This window comes from Brachyistius frenatus, unplaced genomic scaffold (assembly GCF_029030835.1).
Source record: "Brachyistius frenatus isolate BFR_SWC_R1_liver_20210118 unplaced genomic scaffold, ASM2903083v1 Contig_50, whole genome shotgun sequence".
NCBI lineage: Eukaryota > Metazoa > Chordata > Actinopteri > Embiotocidae > Brachyistius > Brachyistius frenatus.
This window is the reverse complement of record NW_027210649.1, coordinates 1,149,304-1,163,639: the sequence shown is the minus strand read 5'-3', so window position 1 is coordinate 1,163,639 and position 14,336 is coordinate 1,149,304. Positions and strand designations below refer to the sequence as shown.

The 14,336-nt window shown below is 41.8% G+C and overlaps 1 protein-coding gene across 1 annotated transcript; it reads left to right on the top strand.

Annotated features, from left to right (window-relative positions):
• The first annotated feature begins 104 nt into the window (after positions 1–104).
• On the top strand, positions 105–13,027 carry uckl1a (uridine-cytidine kinase 1-like 1a). The gene is made up of 15 exons (XM_069704165.1): positions 105–213; positions 3,748–3,935; positions 4,163–4,269; positions 6,188–6,358; positions 6,657–6,728; positions 6,877–7,066; positions 7,169–7,230; positions 7,724–7,740; positions 7,977–8,075; positions 8,157–8,250; positions 9,437–9,499; positions 9,594–9,716; positions 9,967–10,074; positions 10,351–10,507; positions 11,417–13,027. The coding sequence occupies exons 1-15, from the start codon at positions 125–127 to the stop codon at positions 11,497–11,499; spliced, it is 1,623 nt and encodes a 540-aa protein (XP_069560266.1). The 5' UTR covers positions 105–124; the 3' UTR covers positions 11,500–13,027.
• Positions 13,028–14,336: the final 1,309 nt, after the last annotated feature.

The window sequence follows — 14,336 nt, the reverse complement described above, 5'->3', positions numbered from 1 at the left end:
TCTGCCACGTGTATGTTAAAAAAAACAAAAAAAACAAAAAAAAAAACCTTGACCGTGTGTGAAGCACGTGATGATGAACTACATTACCCACAATCCCTCGGCACGGTTAACAAGGAATCCGTCCATGGCTCTGACCAGCCGATGCCGGCTCCGAGGTCGCAGGATCCCGATGGAAGCGGAGTGCGGGATAATACTGTCGTCCCACTCGGACAGGTACATGATACTCTCAAGTATTTTCACCTGTGTTTGAAAACGATGCTCCCGAAATTATTCACGCGGGTTTGGGCTGTTTTCTGTCCGCAGCCGAGTCCAGATGCTGTAATGTAACGCTAACCACACTTACACAAGCTCCTTGTCCAAACTGAGCAAAGATATCTAAATATATTAACTAATACTCAAACTCCCCCCTCCCACCCCCCCCACCTCTCTCTCTCTCTGTTATTGTGCATTCAGTACATGAACAACATCACCACAGTGGAGCATGTGGATGCTTCAGATGTGGTGAAGTGCACTGCATGACACAGTTGTGCGTCACAGACTCTTAATAAGAAACCACCAGAAAATCCCTGAATTATATCTTTAAATAACCCTGAAGTGTTTAATCTCTGGCACTCACGAGTTCGTTCACAGTGACCATGATTACGGCTTTTGACAACTGTTGTCAGTTTACAGTATTAAAATGTTTAAGTTAAAAAAAAAAAAGAAGTGTAACCCTGCAAAATATAACTAATCTTTTTTGGATAAAAGGCCAAAACTGGAACTATTTTTCACTAGTTGCAAATAATGCCGAGTTGAAAGGACTTGTACTCAAGTGCAGTGAAAGAAGTTTTTACGTCAATCAAGTAAGCCATACTGCATCATCATACTTACTCTTAAATTAAAAGTTTTATTTGTAAGAAGAGTACATGAATTTGAACAACTAAATGTACCTACAGTATGAAAAGTACTAATTATGACAATGTTCAGGTCAAATTTATTTATAGGCTGTAACAGCAGATGGTGACCAAAGTGGTTTACAGAGGAATTTTAAATACAGTTAAATAAGTAAACCCAAGATAAATCATTATATAACTATTAATATCATGATGAAATGAGTTTATCGTGATATTAATAGTTAAGGAACTCCAGCACAGCTGTAAACAGGTGAGGAGTTCAAGGGACAAGAGCTAAATATTCACTTCAATGTGAGGATTTTCTGTTTTGTACCTTTATTTACTGGACAGTTGATCAGACAAAAGCGGACTTCATTTAAGCCTCTGGGTGGACTGTGATGGACAGTTTCCACTGTTGTCTCAGATGATGCGTGTCTCTTTCCACAATATAAAACATATTGTCCCTCCGGCTCTTTAGTGTTTCTGCGAATCAGATTAAGAAACTGAGAGGAAGGATCAGTAGAAGATGTCCGTTCTGTCCTCTTTCTGTTTACAGGTGCCTCTATTAATACCAGCCAAGCATCTCTCTTGCTGTCAGTGTCACAGTGATCCTCTTAGCGCGTGTGTCACACACACAGAGGGAGAGGAGGACACATGGACAGCAGCATGGAGAGACGGGAAGACGACCATTCAGGGCTCCACCGATACAGATGTGTGACAACAGACTAGAGACACATCTGTGATTTACGCTCGTTTGCGACCTCGGTCAGTGTCGCTGTTGTTTTGGTTGAGGTTTCCACTTTGACAGGCAAGCTGGAGGGTAGCAGGTTGTCGTCCGAAGCAGATTTATGTCTGCTGGACGGTGCGGGAGCCAGAATCTCCGGGTGTTGGTCTCTGAGGTCTGACTGCAGGTAAGATCTGATCGGCTGCGGCTGCCGTTGTTTTCTCTCCGCGCAGGCAGGGTGCAAGATTGGCCTATAAATAGTCTATAAACGGGGGTTGTTGAGAGGGCAGAGGAAGTGCATGATCTAGGTTAGTTTGCAGGGAATATAGGAGTCAGAAGGGGTTTTCCTGAGGTTGCCTGCAGTGTGTCATTACTGAGCATTGGTTGAATATGCAAAACTCTCATTAGTCTTCAGGTCCATTTACGGTTTGTCCCGTTTTTGTACACATACATGTTGTTAGGCATCCCGTACACAACCAGAGGAAGCGGGCTACTAATTTAATTTGTGCCGGTGGGAACGCAGGAGTTCCTAAAAGTGTCCTCGGAGTGAGTGACGCAAAAGCCGAGTGACTTTTGTCTGTTCCAACGTAAACAGAGCTGTGAGAGTCTAATCTTAATCACAGTGATCTAAGCTCTGCTATACAAGTTTAAATAACATACCGCCGCATTAAGACAATCAAGACAGTGACAGAGGAAGTATTCAGACCCTTTACTACAATACCACAATGTAAAAGTACTGCACTGACAATGTAACGCGGTATTATCAGGGTAATGTAGTATTAAATGTAAATAGTCCCTGTGTGTACACAGCACAGGATGCTACTGTCTAATGTAAATGTACTATTACAGCATGAAGTATTGTGTTTTACTCTAGTAATTGGTTTCGGCAACCAGTCATTGTATTCACTGTAGATTGATCAGCTGGTTACTTTCTCGATCGATCAATTTATGGTTTGATTTTTCAAATGTAAAACAGCATTGACAAACTAAAATCGCAGAGACACAGAACTCAAAGTGACGTCTTCATATGTCTAAACCCTTAAAATGATTCTGTTTACTGTAATTTAAGGTAAGAAAAAACTGCAAATTGTATCATTTGACCCAATAAATCTGTTGATTTAATCACTTTTGATTAATCAGCAATAAAAAAAAATTTAAAAATCGGATTATTTTTTGATAATTGAAAAACTGTCTATTTGTCAATACCACTGTTGAGTGCTTTACTTATTTACAAGTTATTTATTTATTTTATATTTAAAATCATAATGTGTAACAACAATGTTGTGCGGTAAAATGCAGATTTCCCTCTGAGATGTCGTTAAATTATTATTCAACACACGGCCGCTGGATTTGACCTCACAGGATCTCACAAACAACCTTACATAACGCACACAATAATGTGTTTGCATAACATGACAAAAATATTTTCTTCTTGCACTCTGATGTTTTTTTACTGCAGCTTTGTCGCTGTCAAACAGAAACATGTTTAATTGAATGTGTCTCATTTCTCGCTTCCTGATAGTAGCTCTTATTTTAAACTCTGTAAAGATTAGTCCGAGCTTCTATAGACTTTCCCGAAAAGTTGGAATCAGATATTTGTCTTTGAGCAGTTGTCAAGTGGATAACATCAGAATAATGTGTTTGTTAGCAATTACAAGAGAGTTTTATCGTGTTAGCAGCAGGAAAGTATTTTAGCAGAAAGTGTATGTGCGTATTTGATTTGTGTAAACAGAACGGTCAACATGTCAAGTCCCTTTGGACATTTGAGAACTTTTGAGATCGTTGCAACTCTTATTCTCTCACTTTCTTTAGTTTATGACCAGATTCCTGTAAAACTAACGACATTCCCATCAGGCTTAACTGCACGCTAACACCAAGATGGTGGAAATGGTTAACATTGCTGCTGGCATTACTGTAGACTAGTCTGCATTTTTACAGGGCCATTAAGCTCCATCGTGCATACAACATGCATAGTAAGGTTGTACAAAATAAATGTGTTTACATTCTGCAGAATACAGACCATATAGTATAATAGAAGCAACCTGCCGGCCCACAGAAAGTGCATTTAACATTTTCTCTCCCAGTTCTTCTCCTGAGTCCTGTGTGTTCAGGCTGTAACCTGCCCCGCTGTCTGCTGTCTGCTGTACGCAGTGGGAGCGGCGAGGACTCGTTGGACCGGCTCCTGCCCCCCGCCGGGGCCCCTCGCAGGAAGAGCACTACCTCGCTGAGTAAAACAGAGCCTCCTCTGCTCCGCACGGGCACACGCACCATCTACACCGCCGGCCGACCTCCCTGGTATGACGAGCACGGCGCTCAGTCAAAAGAGGCCTTTGTCATCGGTACGACACTCACTGATGATGTCTTCAGTCTCCTGTGGACGGTTTTTTTTCTTTCTTTCTTTCACTACCTTCATGCCAAGTCGTAAGCTTTGAGCTGCAGAACCTATTCTCTCTTATTATACCCATAAACACTTTAGTGCTATCACACATGCATACCACCAGACAACATTAGACACACTCTGAAAAACACACATAATGGGGCTTTGAAATGCTGTGTGGATCTGCAGGGTTGTGTGGGGGCAGCGCCTCAGGGAAGACCACCGTGGCCAATAAGATCATCGAGGCTCTGGATGTGCCGTGGGTTGTGCTGCTGTCGATGGATTCTTTCTACAAGGTGAGAGAGTCATGCGTGTCAGCCTTGTTTTTATTTGGTTATTACTGATTATCTTTGCAGGAAGAAATCATCATCATGAGGAAATGTTTTGTCAATCTTAAGAGCATTTCTATCACAGCGCCTCGGAGCGATCGTAATACGGCTGCCAGGGTTTTGAGTTAATAAGATGTCGTGGTAACGCTTTGGATCACAGCCTGCAACTCGCAGGGGAAATATTTTGTACATATGCTGCACAAATTAAAAGCTGTTGAAAGATACGTGTAAGGGAAGAAGTACGGAGAACAATGGAGTACTAAAACAAAAGTGTTTGGGAGGAACCTGGAAATAAATAAACTCTGTAATTACTTTTTAAATGACTCAGCACATGTTTAAAAAAAAAAAAAAAAAAAAAAAGTGTCTGGGAACCAACACGTTCAGGCAAATGTCCTTTGACAATAGTTAAGACTTCTCCAAATTGTAGGTTGTTTCAATAACCTCCAGACTTCTGTTTAACTTATTAAAACTGGATCAGAACTCCAAAACGATCCAATTCACGTCCTTCATGGAGATCTAACTGATATAATGCAGCCTCAGAAACACCCAGAAATGTCCTACAAAACTCACGTTGATCACAAATTTTAAGTTCAAAGCCAAAACTGAGACAAACAAACCATCCACCAAACTGTCTACGCAGGTTAACGGCGACATCCTGTTTGTTTAAATACCTTTAAACCACCGGACGCCGTCTGCCTCGCTGGCTTCCGATTAATTACTGCAGACAGCTATCGCGCTCACCTGCTGTGAAGTACATGAAAGGGTTGGACGCTCATCACTGGCATTTACAAAGCATGAGCTGATTTATTGTTTTCATTTTTAAAGCTGAGGTATTGAACGTCTTTCGTTGTGTACAGTCAGAGTTAATAACCACAACACCAGATCACAGGAGAGACATTCTTTGAGTTTCTTATTACAACTGGTTTCCAGTTCTGCGCCGCTTACTGGACGTTTAGACTTTCATTCCTCTCCTCTTTTCCTCTTTACTAGTTTAAATTTCTAATATTATTCACGTCTGATGTTTTTTTTGGTGAGAACGGTTATCATTGTTGTGATCTCGTGTTTTGTCCTCAGCTGCCTTTTGCAAAAGAAATCTTGATCTCAGTGAGGTTTCCTGACTAAATAACTTGGTAAAAACAACTTTTTACATTAAATTTCACGAGTGTACGGGGCCATGTAACACAAAGAAACTGAATGCAGTCACACACTGAACTAACAGACATACTACAAGCACATTAAATATCGTAAAAGGAGGGAAAGCACTTTGGACATTTAGTGACAAGATATTAAATATTTTGTTGTTAAGGTTTACATCTCAACATTTTTAAAATCCTCCAGTGTTTCCCAGGTTGAGAAATGCCATTTGGTTGTGGGTACTGACGTGTTTCGGAGGGGGAGACCAAGCTTGTTTTCTGTATCTCAAGTTTGCAGATTTCCCCCTAAACGCCTCGCATGCAGGCCACCAGTAGACAATACAAGCGATACCTGTGTATGGGAAGCAATGCACTTGTTTTCTTGCCTGGAGTTTAGAAGAGCCATCCAGCCAATCAGTGGAAGAAAAACTGTAGTTATAGCATGTACAACAACGTAACTTGATGTTTTTACTTAACAGTTTGTGTGTGAATTAATCAAACAAGGTGCAACATCTTGTAGAGGGAACTTTAGAGTTGCTGATAGGTTCTTTAAAGTCAAGGTAACATTTTCCACCTGATTCCCGTCCTTTCCTAAGCAAAGCTAAACTCCCAGCTCTCGCGCTTCGGCTAATGCACAGACACGGGTGGTATCGATCGCATCCAAATGATCGGCAAAGTGTCAAAACTACTTTGTTAAAAGTCGTCAAACATTGTTCGTCAGCATCATCCTGTGAATCCGCTTTGTTCGTCAGGTTCTGTCCCCTGAGGAGCAGCACATGGCAGCAAAGAACGACTACAACTTCGACCATCCGGGAGCGTTTGACTTCGAGCTGCTGGTTGCCACCCTGAGAAAACTGAAGCAGGGCAAGAGTGTGAAGATCCCGGTGTACGATTTCACCACACACGGGAGACAGAAAGACTGGGTGAGTTGTGCTTCTGCAGAAAACATCTCACTGTTCATTTTCTGAAAGACTAAATTAAATATGCATCTATTAATTTTTGAAAGAAAAAAGTAGAACAGCAGTAATGAGACAGTTTTATTCTGGATGTTAATGTGTGAAAATATATTAAACTTAAATTAAAACTTTTTTTTTTTAAAGGAATTTTCTCAAAGTGACATGCTGTTGCTGTAATCTTTAAAAAAAAAAAAGGCTGAAATGCCTGTTCATGAAGCAGCTTTCTTCTTTTAAGACTCTTGGTTTCCCCTCCTCTCTTCTGCAGAAAAATGTGTACGGTGCCAGTGTAATAATATTTGAAGGCATTATGTCTTTTGCGGACAAAGAGCTTCTGCAGGTAAGGCCGTGTTTCTTCTTTTATTTATTTACTTTTGAAGAATTCCTGACTGAAGTCAAGTAATCATCATCAGCAGGATTTGTAGTTTGCGCAGCTGCTTCGCTGAAGTGAACATTAATTGAACCGTGTTTGCTCTGCACACCTGCAGCTCCTGGATATGAAAATCTTTGTGGACACAGACTCAGACATTCGTCTCGTCCGCCGGCTCCGCAGGGACATCACGGAGCGCGGGCGGGACATCGAAGGTGTCATCAAGCAGTACAACAAGTATGTGAAGCCGGCCTTCGAGCAGTACATCGAGCCGACCATGAGGCTGGCCGACATTGTTGTGCCCAGAGGTGAGACAGGCTGACCTCTTCTCAAATAACAACAACAACAACAACCTAAACTAAAACATTTGGACATATTTGTACCAACTGGGATTATTTTTTACCTCCAAGGTGGTGGGAATATGGTGGCCATCGATCTGATAGTCCAGCATGTTCACAGCCAGCTGGAGGAGGTGAGTCACAGAGACCCTCTGTGTTCATGAGAGAGTGGCGCCACCCTGTGTCCAAAAGCTGAAAAATACAGGCTCAGTTCTTGGAGCAATGACCTGCTTAAATTATTTATTATTTATTTATTTATTATTAAATCACACCGGAGCTTCCCATTCACAAACTTTTACATGTCTCTTCGTTACATGGACACACACACACACATGATCCTGGAAATAGTCCCCAGTAAAAGCACAGCATTTTCTCTAGTTTGTGCAACATACACATACAGTGTCCAGCTGTATTTTGCTTTTTTTAAACAATAAAACTACATATTTATGAGCTGTTTTACATCTCCTGAGGGAACAGAAATGTTTTGGGCTGGCACACTGTTTCTTGTCTTTTAATAAAAAATGTAAACGATGAAAAACACATTTCTGTAAACGTATTTTTCTTCTCTCTATCTGCATTTTCTGTGTCATTTCATTGCCTTGTTCTCACTCTCTCCTCCTCATGCAGCGTGAACTCAGTGTCAGGTACGCTGACACGTATTTTGACTTCTCTGGCTTTTTTTTCCACTTACTGTGATTGTAATTTTTTTTTATATCCGTGCTGTGTACACGCCGTCCTTCACAGTGTCTCCTCTGTGGCTCTGCATTAAGTGGCTCTCGGAGAAGCCTCAGCCGTCTCAAAGTCAGACTGCTATGTTTCTCCGACAGCAGAATGAGGCAGTAAAAACCTTTGGATCTGAACGACCTCTCCTCTGTCGCAGGGCGCTCCTGGCCTCCGCCCAGCAGACGCAGCCGCTGCCTCAGACGCTCAGCGTGCTGGAGAGCACGCCGCAGGTCAAAGGTCTGCACACCATCATCAGGTAGGACATGAGCTCAAGGACAGATCTTCCACAATACCTACAATGCGTTGTTTTAAAAACTTTTATTCTGCCTCACCGCAGGAACAATGAAACCAGCCGGGACGAGTTCATCTTCTACTCAAAGAGATTAATGCGGCTTCTCATAGAGCACGCTCTAACATTTATACCATGTCAGGTGAGTAGACATTCGTGTGAAAAGAGTTACTCGTAGTAATGAAAACAGAAAATGATCACCGGATTCTGTTTCCTGTCAGGTCTGTGGAGTTTGTCGTCTTTAAGCTTGTTGTTTTGGTTCACCCTCACCTCTCTAATCGGTGTTGTTTTTCTGCCACAGAAGCTGTTGAGAGCAAAAAAGATTTAATAACTGTACACGAGCTTATTAGCACCGAACAGCAGACACACTCAGTTAGAAACTTTCTACTGGAACATTTAGCAGCTACAGAGCAAAATGTTTCCCTCAGTAGTTGTAGAAGAGTTGTTATGTGTTGGGTGTTATTTTGAAATAGGCAACTGTTTGCCAGAAAGTCTAATATTTATTAACTTGAAGGGTGATAATTTGTCAATTGTGCAGTTACCAAAAAAAAAAATCTGCTGTTGGTTTAAACTCAAAAGCAGTTTTTTTTTCATGACTTAGACCATTAGTCACAAATTATCCACTTAAATAATATACTAAATGATCTAAGTTATGTATTTTGCCATGCCAACAATATGTTTTTAAAACAGCAAAATCAGCCAACGGCAGATATTTTTGTTTAGAAACATCGTTTTATTTCCTTCGCCCTGTTTCTATACAGGTTAGATAATTGAGATAATGAATTACACACAAATCATTATTATAATTTCAATTCTGCCACAGTTGTGGAAAATAGGAACTGTTTTGGAAACATTTTTGGCGGATTCAAGGGACTCACCACCTCTACAATCAACTGCCAAACAACCTTATCTTAGTTATCAATTTCATAACAATCATTTGTTTACATTCATTTACTCATTGCTTGTGTTTTTAATAAATATAGCATTTAAGCAGTTATCTCTGTCACCAGTTTTTAATACAGTAATGAAAGATAAAAACAAAAATAAAGGTGACAGTGATGGATTGCTTGAGGTGTCTGCAGGTCTCCGCAGGTATAAATAAACAGTTCTTCGGAAAGCGTGCACCATTTGTGGTGAATGTGCTAAAGAAAACTTAATTGCCTTTTTTGAGATGAACTTTGTTGCAGTATTACAGAATGTTTATATCCTTAAAAAAAAAAAGTGACTCGGTTTCAAAAGATAGAATATAAAGAAAAGATGCAGATATACTGTTTCTGTGCTAAAACATCATCTCTTAAAAATCCAACTCTCGTCTTCTCTTCTATCAGCCGTGTGTAGTTCAGACTCCACAGGGCCACGAATACGAGGGTCGCAGCTACAAAGGCAAAGGGGTGAGTGGAGATCCACGAGGTCTTGCTAACTTCCAGTCGACTGTTTCCTCGGGGTTTCTGTCATCACACTCGCTCTGCTGCCTCGTCTCCACAGATCACCGGTGTGTCGATCCTGCGGGCCGGAGAGACCATGGAGCCCGCCCTGAGGGCCGTGTGCAAGGACGTCCGCATCGGCAAGATCCTCATCCAGACCAACCTCGACTCGGGCGAACCGGAGGTAGCAAGGATGAATCATTCAGTACCAAATGTCTTTGCTATTAATATTTTCCAAACCCTCATGGGCCATTTTTAAGAGTCCATAGTGTCGGGTTTTAAAAATCACATCAAACAAAGAGATGAAAAAAAAAATGTTTTTTTGTTTTTCGTTTTTTTTTTTTTTTCTTCCACATGATGTGTGTCTCCGTGGTAACTACCCTTCCTGCTTTTGTATCCATGGTAACCGGTCTCCTCCTCTCTGGCCTCGCCAGCTGCATTACCTGCGTCTGCCCAAAGACATCAGTGAAGATCATGTCATCCTAATGGACAGCACAGTCTCCACCGGCGCTGCTGCCATGATGGCAGTGCGAGTCCTATTGGTGGGTGGAGATTAACATCATTACTCCTCAGTCAGGCAACAATAGGACCCCTCTGCTCTTGATCAGTCACATGTGTTTAACTACTCATCTGTGTAGAAATTGAGGACAAGTTGGTGTTTTTTTTTTTTTTGTGCAGGTGAGAGTTGATTCATTTTATTTCTGCAAAGACAAAAGTCAAATAATCTCCTCCCCTGCTTTCCACTCATTCATTAAACCTCCGGTAATGATCACAAAGCCACTGACAGTTGTCGCTGTGATGTGTGTGTGGCTGAGCAGGACCACGAGGTTCAGGAGGATAAGATCATGTTGGTGTCGCTGCTGATGGCCGAGCTCGGGGTGCACTCTGTGGCCTACGCTTTCCCAAAGGTCAAAATCATCACCACCGCCGTGGACAAGAGCCTGGACGATTTTTTACACGTGATTCCTGGTATCGGTAAGTCGTCGCAAGCTTTTATTAACTCTTTATGAAACAAATTCAGAAGCCATTTGTTCCTAAGTGTAAAACTGGAATCCATTTGTCCGTTTTAAAGTCTCCCATCCCGGGACAACTTGTCCAATTGGTAAATTACTGACATGCTCATCTTCACCTTCCAGCTCTGTCTTCAGCATCCAGGTTTTGGGTTGTTCATTTTAGCTTTATGCAGGAAATAAAAGCAGTAGATAAAAGGTAATAAGGCTCTGTGTTTCAAGTTGACGGATTTCATTTCATGTCCCAGCAGATTCTAATTTTATGGCTGTGTCACCTCAGATCTGAAGCCAGCGCTGCTCCCCGTCACGACTGTAACTAAACAAAATGCACATCAGACAGATCACTTTGTTCTCTGTTAACATAAATAATACTATTACATAACTAGAGGATGTATTTTATGTAGGAAATGTATATGGGAGGTGACAAGCTGCAGCTGTGCCTTCAAGAAAACATGTTGACACACAAAAAAAGCTGCCGGTGTCGTCGCTTACTATCAAAGACTGTAACTTAATCTTTCATTGCTTCTGGCATCCAGGGACTCGAAACGCAAAATGCTTTGGATTCAGTACAATTATTGACAAGTTATTTCAAGGCACTTAACATAGTAAATTCCTCGTGGAAAAAAAACCCCTCATAATAACCTCAAAATAATCAGTCTCTCTGTGTCACTGAAGCAGAAATTAATTCCAGGTTCCAGATACCGAGCACTGAGCTCTTCAATCCAAGTCATCCAACCTTTGCAGCCGTTCAGTTTTAATGTGTATTCATGAGGTGTTTTTCATCACTCATTATTTAGTTTTATTATTATTTCATCCTATCTGACTTCGGGAGGGATGACTGCCCCTCTCTGAGGCCGCTGTTGTGTGTTTTTAGGGGACTTTGGGGACCGGTACTTTGGGACGGACGGGTCCGACAGCTGGAGCGATGTGGAGGACCAGGAGCAGCTTTCATACTGACTCTAGTGTCACTCACCGGATGTAAAATGTCAGTACAAACCCGCCACTGGCGACAATTTCAGCCCCTCCGCTATCGCTGCGTTTCCGTTTTTAGAGTCTCCCGTAGCAACTTAATACGACAACAACCTCCGAGCAGCAACCTACATGCTGAAAAGTTTTGATGAAGTCAGGATCTTTCAGTAAGGCACGCCTGCTTGGTTCTGTTCAGTCTTTTATAGTGATTTAGATATTTTTATACCAGAGCTTGCCTCACCGCGTACAAATGTTCCACCAAAACAAGCCCTCCCCACACACACACACACACACACACACACACACACACACACACACACACACACACACACACACACACACACACACACACACACACACACACACACACACACACACACACACACTATTTAGCAAGAGCGCTGTCGCTGCAGCTTTGTGCCGCCGAAGACAATTGATTAGTTTAAAGAAATATAACAAGTCAGGGCGTTTTCCCCCTAAAACAGAATGATATTTGAGTGCAGCCAGACAATCGTCGTATATGAGACGACACTGACTCGAACATCGTTGAGAGAAAAAAAACAAACTACTTGAAAACTCCAGTTAATGCGCATCCTCCTCTTCAGGCATTCATAGCAAAAACTTTGTTATATTCCCTTTTGTGTACTGCACATGAAATTTTGTACTCTAATGCAACCAAACGAGTCTCAGTCTAGATGTATGCATGAGGGATATTTCATTTTGTTTAAGTGTTTTGTCATTAATATTTTCTTACAGAAGGGTCCCAGAAGTGAAACAGTGCCATTACCTGTGAGGGTACAATGATGCAATAACATGATATTAAAGTAAATGGTTTTTATCTGGGACTGGGTTTCACCAGCTGCTCTAAAATATTGTTGCGAACAATAATTTACTAAAACTTAGGAAATATCTTGACTAGTTCAGACTACGTGTGAACCCGCAGTGTCGACAGGAAGTCACTGCAGCAGCTGTGAAACTATGTGAATATGGTGAAATAGTGAGTACAGCATTGTTTGAATAGAAAAAAAAAACAGGCACAATTTAGAAGACTTAACAAATCTTTATTTTATCCACATAGTTTGAAGACGTTTCACTTTGTTTATTGTGTTTTAAAATCGGATGCATAACATAATATAATGTTCAAACTTGAGAGTCACAAACGTTTATGAACAGCTGGTGCAACCGGCCTCAGGATTTATTCTGTGTAAATTCATTCTCACTTGATGCTGCTCTGATGAGAGATTTTATACATGTAATGGTGTAAACTTACATCTACAGCTGAGTAGTTGTCCGAAATTTTATATTAAAGATATATCACAAAGGGAATTTATTGTTGTTTTGTCAGGAGTAAATCCAATATATCTTAGATTCAGGGTATTAAAAAGGAGATTATAATTCAGATTAATGCCACTACTAGAAATCACTGCTGGAGTTTCCGATGACGTGTGTGGACCTCCGCCTGCGTATAAAACCTGGATGATCCTGGACTAGTTGTCGAGGTTCGAGGTCACCGACGGTCACAAATATTGCTCCTCTGGCTCTCGGGGTTCACGCACAGGCTGCCCGGCTCCCCTCTGCGACGCACTTTAAGGCCTGAAGGGGTCAGTATAGCTCACATTAAGCTTCCTCCAGTGTGATTTCTATACAGTAGTGTGTCCCTTTGAGAAATCTGTTCTTTTACAGTGCAGGAGAAAGCACACGGATGCACACAAATCACAATTTACAGATTTAATATCGTGGAAGTAATTGGATTCATCCTTGTGTTTCGTGGTTTGACTGACTGTTCTGGTGCCGGTTTGATGCTCAGCCATGTTGATGATGATGTTTGTGTCATTTCAGGGTGACTAAATGAGCAGTAAAAATGTCCAGCCTCTTGGTTTTCCCTCCCAGTTTGTGTTCACGCCTCGCGGTCCTCGTTACGAGCCCCCTCGACCTTCTGCTCGTCGTTGCCTTCCCCTCTCCCGTCTCTCTGATCTTTTCACTGTCACGTACCTTCAATGAAAGTGACTGCCTCATTCATGCGCCTATTCAGTCATTCACGCTCCTCACAGTGAGATTAGCACATCACATAAGCTGTGAATGTTGTACCATCTTCACACCAACAGCATCTCCCGCTCCCACGTGTTTGTTTTGGGCTGCTTTCCTGTGATCGCTCCTCACCGAGCGGGTGACACTGTGATCACGGATGTCATACGACGCACGCTGTATTCTCCAAGACAGCAGAAGACTCGCTCGCCCATGTGACTACTGCCTCAAGGTTAACCTGTTACCATGGAGACAAGCCCGCCAATGAAAATTCAGCAGACGGTTGCGATGTTGACTGCAAGCTTTTTGTTTTAAGGGGTGACCTATTTTTTTTTTTTCCCTTCTCCCCCCCACCCCCTCCTCCCTCCTTCTCCACAGCTACTCAGACGCAGACCCTGCTACTCTGGCACATGTGCACGTGCACGCAGACATTCACACAGATAAAAAAAACATGGGAAGGCTACTCTCACACACACACACACACACACACACACATACTCCATGTGATTTGAGGTTGTAAGGTTGCGCTTCACAAAAGAAACAAAGCACAACCGAAGAAACAAGTGTCCTTTGACATCAAATTTATGAAAATATTACATATGATATAATTTTCTGAATATGATTCCAAACATTAGAAGTCTGTAGGTATGCGGAGGATTTTCTTTCCTTTTAAAGGACTAAAACTGAATCTACAGGCAGCTTTTAGGACCAGAAGAAGAGCTTTAACTCAAAACAAAGATGGCAACTCTCAGAGAAGTCTGTCTTCAAATTCTGCTTTTCTGTCCGTTTTAATAAGCGAG

Coding starts and splice junctions, on each gene's coding strand:
- uckl1a (XM_069704165.1), top strand. CDS start 125: ATGGCTCTGACCAGCCGATGCCGGCTCCGAGGTCGCAGGATCCCGATG. Junction 3,936..4,162: donor AAAAGAGGCCTTTGTCATCG/GTACGACACTCA, acceptor GTGGATCTGCAG/GGTTGTGTGGGGGCAGCGCC. Junction 8,251..9,436: donor TAACATTTATACCATGTCAG/GTGAGTAGACAT, acceptor CTCTTCTATCAG/CCGTGTGTAGTTCAGACTCC.